Source organism: Stegostoma tigrinum, chromosome 32, assembly GCF_030684315.1.
Source record: "Stegostoma tigrinum isolate sSteTig4 chromosome 32, sSteTig4.hap1, whole genome shotgun sequence".
NCBI classification, from domain to species: Eukaryota; Metazoa; Chordata; class Chondrichthyes; order Orectolobiformes; family Stegostomatidae; genus Stegostoma; species Stegostoma tigrinum.
This window is the reverse complement of record NC_081385.1, coordinates 30,403,602-30,418,271: the sequence shown is the minus strand read 5'-3', so window position 1 is coordinate 30,418,271 and position 14,670 is coordinate 30,403,602. Positions and strand designations below refer to the sequence as shown.

The following is a 14,670-nucleotide window of genomic DNA, read 5'->3' as shown; positions in this document are numbered from 1 at the left end:
GAGAGTTTGGAGAAACTTGGGTTGTTCTCACTGGAACAACGGAGGTTGAGGGGTGACCTGATAGGAGGTCTACAAGATAATGAAGAGCATGGACAGAGTGGATAGACAGAAGCTTTATCCCAGGGTGGGAGAGTCAGGTCCCAGGGGCCATGGGTTTAAGGTGCAAGGCCAAGGTTTAAAGGTGATGTACGAGGCAAGATTTTTACCCAGAGGGTGGTGGGTACCTGGCACTCGCTGCCAGGGGAGGTAGTGGAAGCAGGTATGATAGTGTGTCTTAAAGGGCATCTTGACAAGCCAGGCTCGGAGAAGAGGAATTGCTCCTCTCTCTACCTTAACTGAGTGACACCTTGTTTTGAAACTGTGATACCCCTAACTCTAGATTACCCTCTGAGGGAAACCATCCCCTCAGGAACTATTCCAGTTAGAAACCAAACACCAAGTAAGAAACAAAAAAAAGTTGAGTTGTGAACAGGGACACTGCTCCTGAAACATTAACTATGATTTCTCTTCACAGATGCTGCCAGGCCTGCTGAGCTTTTCCAGCAATTTCAGTTTTTGTTTCTGATTAAACTTTCTTTATTGTCTGCCTGTCTATTAAATTGATGTCCCAGTCTCCCCCACTGTAATGGCTTCTGACTATCCTGCCACCTCCTCTGCCCCCACCCCCGATACTCACCCACAACACCCGTGCACTTGTTCTGGATGTAGCTCCCGTATTAGTGCTCCAGTTGATTTCAGCTCAAGTGGCAGTAATCAGAAAATGTGTAATTTCTGAAACATGTAACAAAATGCCAAACAATTAAACATAGTATTGGAGAGTTGAAATAATTCGACTGTAAGAGACAGGAACAGGAGTAGGTCATTCAACCTTACCCTACCTTGGAAACAGGTCAGAAGATGTTTTATATCTATCCATAAAGTTAGATGGACCATTAGTTTAAGATCACATGAGAGACAAGTCACCATTGCCAGTGCAGCACTCCCTCACAACTGCACTGACACGCCAGCCTCTTTTGATGTATGTAATGTTGTGAGAGAAAGCTTCAATGCACAGCACCATAACAGCATTATATCATCATCCAAAAAGGTGCAAACCATTCTAAGTGTTTAGCACTTCACCTACTGGCACTTAATTTATTGGAACTTGATTCTTGCAAATACCTCAAATCATTTATTTAATTTGTTAAAATATGCATGAACTAGGAGCAGAAATAAGACATTTGGTTCCTTCGAGCCTGCTTTACCATTTAATAAGATCATAGAATCATAGAATTTTTCAGTACAGAAGGAGAAGGTCTGATTGGCCTCCACTCCATTTCCTACTCACCCCACAATACCTGTTGACTCCCTTGGTAGGCAGGAATTTAAAGGCAAAAGTAGATAAAGTATTCTGTGACTTCGCTGCTACTAACCTCTCAAAGAGAGTTCGAAAGACTGGTTGTCATTGTGGAAAATGCATCTTTTCATCTCCTTAATGAATGACTCCATATTTTAAAACTGTGTCCCTTGGTTCAATTCGCTCCAACAAGGGGAGACATCCTTTTTGCACCCAGCCTATCCAGTCTCCTGAGAATGCGGGTTTCAATAAGATTTTTCTGAATTTTTTTTTTGAATTTCGATGGATGTTGGCTCAGTCTCTCCAAATTTTGCTCCTAGTGTAATGCCGGATGCTCCTCTCCCAGGTGTCATTCAAATGAGCCTCCTCTGAATCTCTTTGAGCATGTGTATATTCTTTCTTAATGAGGAGACTAACACTTTGCCCAGTATTTCCGATTTGGCCTCACTGATACTCTGCACAACCGACACAAAACAGATGGTGGAATTCCTCAGGCCTGTTCCTCTTCAGTGGCTTCATCAGTGATCTTCCATCCATGATAAGGAGGGATTTTTTTTTGCTGACTATACAATGGTCAGCACCATTTTTAACTCTTCAAGTACCAAAGCAGTCCATAGCCAAACACAGCAATACCTGTATGATATCCAGGTTTGGACTGACAGGAGCAGCTAACATTCATGCCACAGCCCTTGACCATCCCCAACAAGAGTATCTAATCATCGCCTCTTAGTACTCAATGGCGTAATCATCATGGCATCTCCCAGTATCAAGATCTGTGGGGTTACCATTGACCAGAAATTGAACTCAACTTGCCATACAAATACTGTGGCTATGAGACCTGATCAGAGGCTAGGAACCTGCAGTGGGTAACTCACCTTCTGATTCCCCAAACCCTGTCCATCAGTTGAGACTGTGATGTAATACTCCCCACTTCCTTGAATGAGTGCAGCTCCAACAGCACTGAAGAAGTTTGACACCGTACAAGACACCGCATCCGTAAATAGTCACTCAACCCACCACCGACGCTCAGTAGCAGCAGTGAGTACCATGTACAAGATGCACTGAAGAAACTCACAGAGACTCCTTAAACAATACCTTCCAAATCCAATAACCACTATAATTTAAAGGACAGGGCAACAGATACCTGGAAACACTGCACCTGCAAACTCCTTCCCAAGTGACTCACCATCCTGACTTGGAAATATATGGCTGTTCCTTCACTGTCACTGAGTGAAAATCCTGGAACTCCCTCCGTAGTGGCATTGTGGCTGTACCTATAGCAAGTAAGATTGTAGCAGTTCAAGATAGCGGCTCAGCAACAAAGGCACCTTCTCAAGGGCAGCTAGGGATAGGCAATAGATGCCGGTGCAGCTAGTGACAACTACATTTTATGAGTAAATTAGAAAACATGCTTTTATATTTCACTCCCCTTGAAGTAAATGACAACACTCTGTCTGTCTCGTTAATTCCTTACAGTTTTTGTGTGTTACCCATTTTGTGATACGTGGACCTGTGCACCTGGATTGCTTTGTATTTGAGAGTTCCACAATTTCCCTTCATTTAAATCATATGGTGCTTTTCTATTCTTCATTCCAAACTATGCTTGTCAAATGTTTACCCTCTTATTTAACCCAACTTGTCCCTTTGCAGACACCTTACATCCTGTTAATTTTCTACCTTATCTTTGTAGCATTAGCAACCATTATTAAGGTCACAGCTGATATTACTACCGGATAAATCAGATCCCAGATTGAAACCGAGCTTGATTGATCATGGATTGTTTCGGTTTTAGCATATTGGTCTCACACAGAAACATAAGCAATGCAGCAGGCTTTGCTTTAACAATAACACTGAAGTTTGGTAACAGAAGAAATGGAGATAAAATTGAATAAACCAAGCCATCTCCTCATAACCAAACTCAAATATTTTAAAACACGTGCTAAAAGTATAATCCCATTAATCTCAAGTCAATCATTTGTAAATGGAAAAGAAAGATAACAGCTTTTGTCTGGTACTTACAGCACCATTCATACCAGAGTCCCTTTTTCTCATGCCTAGGTAGATTTAACTGTAACTTTAACTCTTAGACTGGAAATGCTGACAGCTTCTTCTTAGAGTTATTATACATCCGAGTTTAAATGTACTCGTTAACCACCTCTTCAGCGTTTTATCCAATGATTTCTGGTCAAGGGCTTTTGCAAACTCTTTACTCTGAAGTAATCTAGTTTCATTATATCCTCCCCCTCTCAGGAGCACTGATCTTTGCAACAAATTTCATCCGAGGACTTTGTGGTACTACTCAAAACACAAAACAGAGCTTTTAACATCTTAAGGTTTGAATTTTTCTCCTATGTTTAAATAAACCTCACTTGACCTTCTAAACTGGAACTGTTTATCATCTCTGATTGTAAAATTCTACCTAGGCACAGAAAAGCCCATTAATTCTAAGGATGGGCCTCAAAAACAATCTTAAAAGAAATCACCATGGCTACAAAAATATATATACATTAATTATTAACCTCAGATACACTGAAGCCCCAAATAAAAGCAAGATACTGTGGATGCTGGAAATCTGAACTAAAATAAAGTTCTGGACAAACTCAACAGATCTGGCAGTGTCTCTGGAGAGAGAAGCCACTTTAACATGTCAAGTTTGTGATGACTTTTCTTCAGTACATATTAAATTCCATTATGCACTGTAATCACTTTTACACATTAGATGTTCTGTGGCATGTGCACTCTCAATGAAGTGTTCGTGATGATATCTTCTTTTCCAGGCGCATGAACTATTTTCAAATAAGCGGTTGGAGTATTAAGCTTCATTGAAATAAACATAAGTTTTTGATCTGAAGTTTTTCAAAGAAAATAAAAGGATTGTGATCTGTATAAGTAACAGTTTCTTTCATGTTGTTAATAATATACATTTCAAAATGATGTCGATCCAGCACAAGACTCAGTGTCTCTTTTACATTCATTGAATGTTTTTGTTCATTTGCAGTCAGTTTCTTTGAAAAATTACTGCAGGCCATTCAATCCCAACTTCATCGTCTTTCCATAAAACGGTCCTCACCCCTGGCATTGACAGCCACTTTGAAAGAATTTCCATAACTTGGCACAGCTAAAACTGTTGCCATTGTTAGTACAGCATCCAAATTTTCAAAAGCAATTTGCCTGTTCTGTATGCATTTACATTTCCTGCTTTTTTTTCCTTAAAAGTGCAACAACATTCAAACAAACCTGCGCTCAAATGTACTTAGGCCAACATAATACAAAATTGCACATTTTTTCTTAAACACGCTTATCAATACACCTTTGGCAAGTTGTTTTAGTGACAAGCTGGGAGTCTCCAATTAATTGATTCAAATCTTCCAGTCTTGCTAAAGCATATAGGACCACTTTCATTACCAAATTGACATTACCATAACTAGTACAGAATCTTTATAGAAATACAGTATGCAAACAAACCCTTTAGCCCAAACTGGTCCATGCTGACCATGGTACCCACTGAGGTAGTTCCAATTGCCCACATTTGCCCCATATCCCTCTAAACCCTTTCCATCCATGTATCTATCCAAATTTTTTTTTAATGTTGCTAATGTACCTGCCTCAACCACTTCCTCTGGCAGCCTATTCCATGTACACACTACCCTCGACCTGTGAAGAAGTTGCCTTTCAAGTCTTCCTATAATCTTCTCCCTCTCATCTTAAACCTATGTCCTCTAGTTCACAATTCCCCATCCCTGGGAAAAAGACTATATGCTTTCATCCTTCCTGTGCTCTTCATGATGTTATGCACCTGAATAAAGTCATTCTCCTACATTCCAAGGAATAAAGTCTGATCCAGGCCAACCTGTCCCTATAACTCGAGCCGACTAGTCCCGGCAACATTCTCTAAATCTTATTTGCACGCTTTCCAGTTTAGCTATGTCTTTCCTATCACAGGGTGACCAAACCAAGACACAATACTCCAAGTGCAGCCTCACCATTGACTTATATAAATGTAACATAATGTCCCAACTCCTATACTCAATGACTCGACCGTTGAAAGCCAGCATGCTAAATATCTTCTTCACACCTGGTCTACCTGCGATGCCACTATCAACGAACTATATAGTTATACTCCTAGATCCCTCTGCTCCACAACACTCCTCAGGACCTTACCAATTCCTGTATAAGGCCTATCTTGGCTTGACTTTTCAAAGTGCAACGCCTCACACATATCTGTATTAAATTGCATTTGCCAACTCTCAGCCCACTTCCCTGTCTGATCAAATTTTGATAACCTTCCTCACTATCAACGACACCTCCTAATTTTGTATCAGCTGCACACTTACTAGGCATGCCTTATACATTCACATCCAGATCATTTATGTCAATAACAAATAGCAGAGGTCCCAGCACTGACTCCCTGTGGCACACCACTAGTCGCAGGCCTCCAGTCTGGGAAACAACATTCAGCCATCACCCTCTGCTTCCTACTATCGAGCCAGTTTTGAATCCAATTAGCTAGCTCTCCCTGGATCCCGTGTGACCTCACCTTCGTGACTAGCCTGCCATGGTGGACGTTGTTAAAGGCCTTACTAAAGTCTATATAGACCACATCCGCTGCCCTACCCTCAATACTATTGGTTATCTCTCTAAAAATTCATAAAGGTTTGTTAGATGTGACTTCCTGCACATAAATCCATGCTGACTACCCCTAATCAGATCTTGACTATCCAAATGTTGGTCGACCAATCTGGTTTTGGCACCATCACAATAGGTGACCTGCAGCTCCTTTGACTTAGTTCACTAATGTCATTGTCCATCATGAACCTAATTGCTTCCATAACTGAGCTAATCTCTCTGGATTGAAGCAACATGGAATAAATACTTTTAGGTGATACACCCCCACCCCTCAACATCATAAACAGATAAATCTATTTTGCTGGCCTGTTTCCACAAATTATCTTATAATTCTTATTATTTTATTATTAATTATCTAATTATTGTATAATTATACTATGTAAGTCACCTTGATAGATTTCTGGAATCTAAGACTATTCTATACAACCTCCTCGTGTTTTACAATCCGATTGTTGGAAAGTTAACTTTTGAAATTACCAAGTGAAACTTATTCTTCCAATGCTCTGAATCTTTTATTGAACTCTCTACCTCCTTCACAACTAGAAGTACACTTTTCTCCTGATTACTGTCCCTGTCATATTATCCTTATAGCATGTTAATATGACACATTTACTGACTCTCTTACTCCTGGCTGGAGTGCCTACTGCATGATTTACATCATTGAGCTTCTTCTTGACCTAACAAACTCCAGTGAGTCTTAATTTTAATGGTTCCTCAGAGACAGGCAACAGCACTAACACTTTGTCTCTTGCAACAAAATATCAAACTCTGGCCTCTGCTATAGTTTGCATTGTTTAATGAGTGTCCTTCAAGCTTATGTTAGCCAACTCACATGCATTAGTTAGTATCTCTTGGAAACTTGAGAAGTAGATTGGAAATGTTGTTTCTGAGTTTTAGTTTATTAATTTTCCTGAATGGATTTAAATGGCCCCTAAAATTAACTCCGTGAAGGCCTGGTTCCCGTCTTGAAGTCACCCCCCTACTACACGTGCACAGTGCATAACACCAACCCAGCTATCTCAGAGCCGCTTCCTAGAATGAGCAAAACCTCTGACACTCCTGTTTATATCTGTCAGCCAGGGCTCCCTGATTGGACTGGGTTAACAGCCCCAATCAGGGAACTCATATTCTGAAGCCCACCTGGCTGACCTCATTCCAATCACTACAATCCCCTTACCTCCGGTCCATATTGTAGCTCCAAAGAACTGAACATTTGTTCATGCCAATGTTGCTGCTGTTCCTAATCTGTATAAGCTAAATCTCCATTCTTTCCTCTTTATACATCTTTCTAACTTCCATTTGTACACCTAGGTTCCCCTCATGTAGCACGTCTCACCATTCCCTGAATACAGATGTTTCCATTTGATCTCTTGAAAATGTTATGCGGTTAATTATAAATTGATCTAATTAGGCTTCTCTGTAAATGGCTACAAGTTTACACTTTCAGGCTTGGATGTTATATGCATTTTTATTAACGTAATATGAACTTTCTTTGCATGTTGAAAATACTGTTGAAGACATCAAGTTCCCTGCTGTGCATATTACTGCAAATGTATTTTTAACATGAGGAACAACTGGACTTTATATTGTACGCTATAACTATGAATTATCACAAGAACTTTCACAAGAAGGTTATAAAGCAAAACTGAACTAATTGCAATTGGAATGGCATTAGGTCAGATAGACAATGTTATGAAGGCGTAGGTTTTAAGGAGCATTTACAGGAGGAGTGATAGGGGATTAGGGAGGGAATCTACGAGGTTAGGCCAGAACAAGTGAATACATGACCACCAGTAATGTTGGAAGTGCTTAAGAGAGCAAAATTAAAAGGGCGCGGATATTTCCAAGGAATAAGGGACTGGGACGAGCTTAGAGTGTGGAAGAGTGATGTTATGGAGGGATTTAAAATGTGAAATTGCTTTATCTCCTTGCTGAGTGATACAAGTCTGCAAAAAACAGGGATGATGAATGGCTAGGACTTGGTGTGAGGTATGGAATTTTGACCTCTGGTTTTTGCAAGGGGAAAAGTGGGAAGCCAGATAAGAGTGGGTTTCAATAGTCAAATCTAGGGGCATCAAAAGTGCAGTGGGGAGTTTCAGAAAGCTGAGAAGAGAGTTAGATTTAGACACTGGTCGAAATTGGAGGTGTTCGCAATGGTCCGGATACGTGGCTGGAATTCCAGCTTGCAGACACGAAAGACGTGGATAATCGCACCACTTTCCTGGGAGAGGGATGAAATCGGCAGCTAGTGCACGGAATTCCACTCAAGCAGATTTATCGAAGCTGCTGTTGCTTTGCACACTGTTTCTGACTTTCGATGCTTCTGTGTTTTATGTCATTCTCGATGCTGCGTGATTGCAAGTCCGTGCATCAGGCTGGCACTAACTATCAAATAAGTACAGTGAAAATAGAATTTTCAGTACTTTCAATTTCATAAGTAGGCCGAGATGTAGTCCAATTTAATTTGAAATTGAGAAATGAATTTCTGATCACTATGTGATATTTAATCTTCCTGCTTTAATCTCCCCCTCGAGACCACTTCTTCTACATCAGTTCAAAGATTCCAATGCCATTAATTGTTTTATAGTAAGCTCATGACCTTTGCTGCAGATTGGAAGTTATATGATATGCATTGCTAGATGTGTAGCACTTTCTGTGATTAACAAGTGCTATCCTGCTGCCTTTTCCAATTGGATATGGGTGATTCTTTGAAAGCAGCATTTTTGACAAATCCGTAACTGCCCATTGCATGGTTGTTTCAAAAGCAGCATGGTGAGCGTGCCTGAGAAAATTTCTGTAGATTCTAGATATTAGAAAGGAAAATAGAAAATACTGGAAACATCCAGCTAGTTTGGCAGCAACAGGAAAGAAAGAAGCAGAGTTAATCTTTCAATTTGATAACCTGTTGTAAATGTGGTAGAAATGCAAAACAGAAAATGATATTTAGATCTATAAGAGATAACACAGTGTGGAGCTGGAGGAACACAACAGACCAGGCAGCACCAGAGGAGTCAGAAAGTTGATGTTTCAGTTCAAAGGTCCTGACCCAAGGTAACTTTGCTGCTCCTCTGATGTTGCCTGGCCTGCTGTGTTCCTCCAGCTCCACACTGTGTTATCTCTGACTCCAGCATCTGCAGTTCTTGTTATCTCTGATTTAGATGTATTAGTTCCTGCATCATTCTATGAGTCAGTATTCGGGTTTATCTTCCTTTATGAGTTATCTTAATCCTATGTGCATCGCCTTTTCCCAAGCCCTTTAGTCCTGTTTCCTTCAACCATCTTTCTAACCTGTTGTTAAACTTTACTATGGTCCCTTCAAAAATAAAAAGAAAGATTCTCCTGCTTCCTGTCTAAATCTCTTATTTTAAATCTTTTCAGTGTTTTCTCTCGTTTTGTCTCCTCAAACATTGGCAGCAAGCTGTTTCTTTCTATTCTTTGCCCGAATTTTAAATGAGCCTGTCAAATTTCTCCATAATTTCTTGTGTTACAACAGAATCAGCTCAAATATTTTAAGTCTTCTTTTATGTTTATAATTCTTCATATTAGGCAGCATCCTCACGAATCTTCATTGTTTCCTTTTTTACTGTCTCGACATCCTTCCTGTAGTGTGCAGTCTTTAATTCAGACAGAGACCCCTTCACTCACTAAGGTTGATACAGATTTAAATTTGCTTCTTAACTTATACTGTCTGTATAGATTACCAGAAAATCCTTTGCTCAATCACAGGATTCTGAGCTAAGATTTTAAAGAACACTGGTGTTTGTTCCAAATGGTGAGATGGAGGAGATGAGTAAAACCAAATCTTTCAAAAGAGCTTTCTGCATCTTGAAACCTCTTCAGAAGCCTGACAGAATTTAAGAAGGTTGGAGTTTAAATTAACTCAGTTTAGGGGAGTGGGTGAGGTTGCACAGTGACCTCAATTGCTCCTGCCATCATCATTTTTTTAAAGTTAGGTCAGTAAGGCGTGCCTGAGTGTAATTTTGAATCAGAACGTTAAGTTGATGTCCTACTGTAGAGACTTTGGTGAAAATCCAGACTGACACTGCAGTGCAGTGGGACAATGCTGGGTCACCTGAGCCTATGTTTTCTGAATGGGAAGCTAGACTGAGGATTCATCTTCCCCCTCAGGTGGACATAACTGTCAAACAGTGGCATCCAGAGAAGAGCAAGAGAGCTCATTCAGTTTATTTTTCATCAACTAATTAAGTGTGTCCCGGGAAATTGTTGGAAATAAGGGAAGAAATTGTAGAGCCCCTAGCAGAGTTATTTGTATCACCTACGGCTACAAGTGATATGCCAGAAGACTGGAGAATGGCTAATGTGTGCCTTTATTTAAGAAAGGAGAGGCCTGGGAGCTATAGGCTTTTGAGTCTGACATCGGTAGTAGTTACTTTATTGGAAGGGATTCTGAGAGATGGAATTTTACACACATTTGGAGAGACAAGGACTGATTAGGGATAGTCAGCATGGCTTTGTGAGTAGGAAATTGTGTCTCACAAACTTGACTGAGTTTTTTGAGGATGTAACCGAAGGAATTGATAAGGGCAGAATAGTATGCGTTGTCTACAGGACTTCAGTAAAGCCTTTGCCAAGACTCCGTGCATTAAACTAATTAGTAAAGTTACGTCATGTGGGATTCAGGGAGAGCTTGCCAATTGGATACAAAATTAGCTTGACAGTAGGAGACAGAGGATGGTGCTGGAGGGTTGTTTCTCAGACTGGTCACCTGTTCTTTGAAAGTTGCATCACAGGTAGGCAGGGCGGTTAAGAAGGTGTTTAGCATGCTTGTCTTCGTTTGCCCAAACCATTCAGTACAGGAGTTGGGATGCCATGTTGGGATTGTATCAATGTTGGTGAAACCATCTTTGGATTACTGTGTACAATTCCAGTTGCCCTGCTACAGGAAGAATATTATTTATTGGAGAGGCTTCAGAAAGGATTTACCAGGATATTGCCAGGACTGTAGGGTTTGAGTTGTAAGGATAGGCTGGAACTTTTTTCCACTGGAGTGTAGGAGGTTGAGGGGTGACCTTATAGAGATTTATAAAATCATTAGGGGCATAGATAGGATGTACAGCAAAGGCCTTTTCCCTCGTGTGAGGGAGTTCACAATCAGAGGGCGTATTTTTAAGATGGCAGGAGAAAGATTTAAAAGGGACCCGAGGGGCTATATGGAATGTACTGCCAGAGGAAGTGGTAGATGCAGATATAGTTACAACACTTATAAAATATTTGGACAGGTACATGAATAGAAAATGTTTACAGGGCTGTGGACCAAACACAGGCAAGTGGGACTAGTTTAGTTTTGGAAACTCAGTCAGCATGGCAGAGTTGGACTAGTTTAGTTTCGGAAACTCAGTCAGCATGGCAGAGTTGGACTGAAGGGTCTGTTTTCATGCCATACGACTCCATGACTCTATAACTTTAAATCATAAGGAACCCTTAATCGGTTTTAATGATCTTGGTTTTTGGTTAAAGTGTGTGGATAATCATATTGTTGGTGGTATTCTTTCTATGCTTTTGCTGGTGACTATGTTTCCTACTTTACAATGTTGATTAAGCTTCAAAGGCACTTCATTGTCCATGAGCCACCTTTGGGATGGCCTGAATCTCCCTTTCCCTTTAACCAGCCTGAAGTGAGGTATGAAAAGCTCCCCTTGCCAGGTGATGCTAACGTAAAGAAATCAGCTATGCGTTTAGTCAATTTCCTAATCAGTGCACCAAGAGCTAATCTCAAACTGTGCCCGGAGTTGGGACACAAGAATAGGCAACAAATTAGTATTTTTTTTCCAATCTGCTGCCAGAGACAATGATATTGACCACTTAATTATGAATTGACCGGGTAGGCAATGACCTGGAGGTATTATCGCTGGTCTGTTAATCCAGAGGCCCAGATAACATTCTGGGGACCCGGGTTCAAATCCAGTCTTGGCAGATGATGGAATTTGAATTCAATAAATATCTGAAATTAGGACTCTAACGATGACCATGAATCCATTGTCAGGGAAAAACCTACCTGGTTCACTAATGTCATTTAGGGAAGGAAACAGCCATCCTTACCTGTTCTGGCTGACATGTGACACCAGACCCACAGCAATGTGGTTGACTCAGAACTGCCCTCTGGGAATTTAAGGATGGGCAATAAATGCTGCCTGGTCAGCAACGCCCTTATTCCGTTAAGAATGAAGGAAAAATAAAACTCATCCGGTCCACTTCATTCAACCCCACTTTGCCAAAAACAATGAAATTGTCAGCAAGACTGACCTAACCAAATAATCTCCAGGGATTGAAGTTCAATGCATACAGACACTGCGGTGAGTTGCATGTAAGAAAGCTGACTTAAAATTTCAGTGAAACAAGAAAGAACTGGAGCCCGATCTTCTGGTCTTCTTCATAGATTGTCACTAACAATCCAAAATCTCTGGTTTATGCCAGACGTTTTCCTCGACCAACCAGTGCACCGGCACTTTATGTTTCAGACAGCGTTCCCTGCAGATACAAAGTACCATCCAATGCCATGCTTCACTTATCCATTGCTTTTATTTTTGCTGCAGAACTCTCCAGACTCTCTAACAACAATAAACAACGCTGTCAACTCCCAGGGAATTGTGGTACCGACATCTGCCCTACAACCAGGGAATGCTGCCATGGCAACACAGGTGGTAACAGGTAAGGGTCATTAGGATTTAACAAGGAAGTGGTCAGCTTTTGATTTCTTTTCTGTTTTGCCTCTTTTCCCACACCGTTACATACATTCTATTTTCCTTCCCCATTCCTCCACGCAACAATTGAGAGATTAGGACCCAGAAATGATTTGATTTCTACCTATTCCTTGAGATGCGGGTGGCGGGGGGGCATTGGTGCAAACAGGGGTAAGGAGTAATCTCCTTGAGATTTCAAGTCTTAAAATTAGAATTTGCAAACTATGTGCTGTAGGCAGACCCACAATGCGAGTAGAGAGGGAATTCAAGGATTTTCACCCAGCAACAATGAAGAAATGGTGACATATTTCCAAGTCAGGATGGTGAGTAGCTTGGAAGAGAATTTGCTGGTGGTGGTACTCCATGCGTCTGTTGCCCTTGTCCTTCTAGATGGAAGTGGCTGTGGGTTTGGAAGGTGCTGTTTAAGGATCTTTGGTGAATTTCTGCAGTGCAGTTTGTATATTGTACAGACTGCTGCTACTAAGCATCGGTGGTGAAGGGAGTAGATTATTATGTTTGTGGTGCCAGTCAAGTGGACGGGTTTATACTAGATAGTGTCAAGCTTGAGTGTTCTTGGAGTTCCACCTATCTTGGCAAGTGGAGAGTCATCACACTCCTGATTTGTGCCCTGTATGTGGTAAATGGGCTTTGCATTCCTGGCTTCTGACCTGTTCCTGTAGCCATTGTAATTATAAGTGAGTCTATTTGAGTTTTGGTCAATGTTAACCCCCAGGGTGTTCATAACGAAGCACTCGGTAATGGTAACACCATTGAATGTCAGCCTCTCGACTGTTATTGCTGATGGTCATTATGTGGTGTTTGCATTGCGAGCATGTTACTTATGTGTTACAGTTTCCACTGTCATGTCCTTTACTGTGTTCGGATGCATCTCATCTCACCCTGGTGTCGAACAACTTTACCTGCGCGTAATCTATCTGATATCCCCTCCATGAAGGCATTCAATTTAACTGGGACAAAGTAACCATAGTAACCCAAGCCAAACATAGACATGCACAAAAATCCCTACAGGTATGGTTCTCCACCCATACTTCAACCAACAAACACGTAGATTTGGACCCCATAAGCCAGCCCATACAGATCAAAACTGGAAATGACAGTATTCGCCATAACAGACTGGACAGTTTAAATTCTAAGCAGAATAGAATAACATCACTTCATCGGCGGCTCCACTAATGATGTCATCTGGCGTGGTGACAAGATGTCTGAACAAATGGATGCCAGCTCTGTAAGCAATTCAACAACCTCATCCACAGCCCGAGCTACAGATCTCTGCCAAAACTTTAAATCCCCTCCTTATTGATTCATCAGCTTACACATCAAGCATGCTTAATTAATTGTATCCAGTTGTGATTTTTGCACGCAGTGAAGATGCATATCAAAGTGGATGTCAGGGAAGTTCTTAGAGCTCTCAGACATGAGGAGAAAACCCAAGAGAGATTAGAGAAGAACTATTTTGTGCCTGCCAGAAGTGCATTAAGTTCTGATTGAAATAGAATATACCCTTCGTACTTGTCTTTGTAGAGGATGGAATGCATTGCTGCCTGAGATGAAATGATACTCCATGTGCTTTTAGGAATGACAAAGTAGGAGGGAATATGTTTGGAGTTTGATAGAAAGTGGAAGAGTTGGATTAATCATCAGGATGTAGCTCTTTTTAGAATTATAACTGTATTAATTGAATTAAATATTAATGACCAGCACATCCAATGTGCAGAAATTTCAAAAGACGTGATCATCAGTAGTAGTTAAGAGAAGCCATTTCCTGTCATTGACACAGGTTGATAGTTATTTGGACTGGCAGGTCAATGGAGATTGGCTAGGTGAAATCAACCATAATTCCCCATGGATCTTAGGGCCGATCTCTCATTAAAGAGAAATATGGCTGATGTTTGTTTAACCTGAGCCTCAGGAGAGGGATGAGGTTGAGAAGGAGAGTCCTTCATGGGAACCTGAGCTGGGGTGAGAATTGAACCCATGCTGCTGGTG

The 14,670-nt window shown here is 41.0% G+C and overlaps 1 protein-coding gene across 30 annotated transcripts in view; it reads left to right on the top strand.

Annotated features, from left to right (window-relative positions):
* pknox2 (pbx/knotted 1 homeobox 2) overlaps positions 1 to 14,670 on the top strand; it is a 422,222-nt gene that overhangs the window by 352,338 nt on the left and 55,214 nt on the right. For all 30 annotated transcript variants that reach the window (XM_059639012.1, XM_059639008.1, XM_059639006.1 and 27 more), the window contains one exon: positions 12,517 to 12,631. In XM_059639012.1, the coding sequence (XP_059494995.1) occupies positions 12,517 to 12,631 (115 nt within the window). The remainder of the gene's footprint in view (positions 1 to 12,516; positions 12,632 to 14,670) is intronic.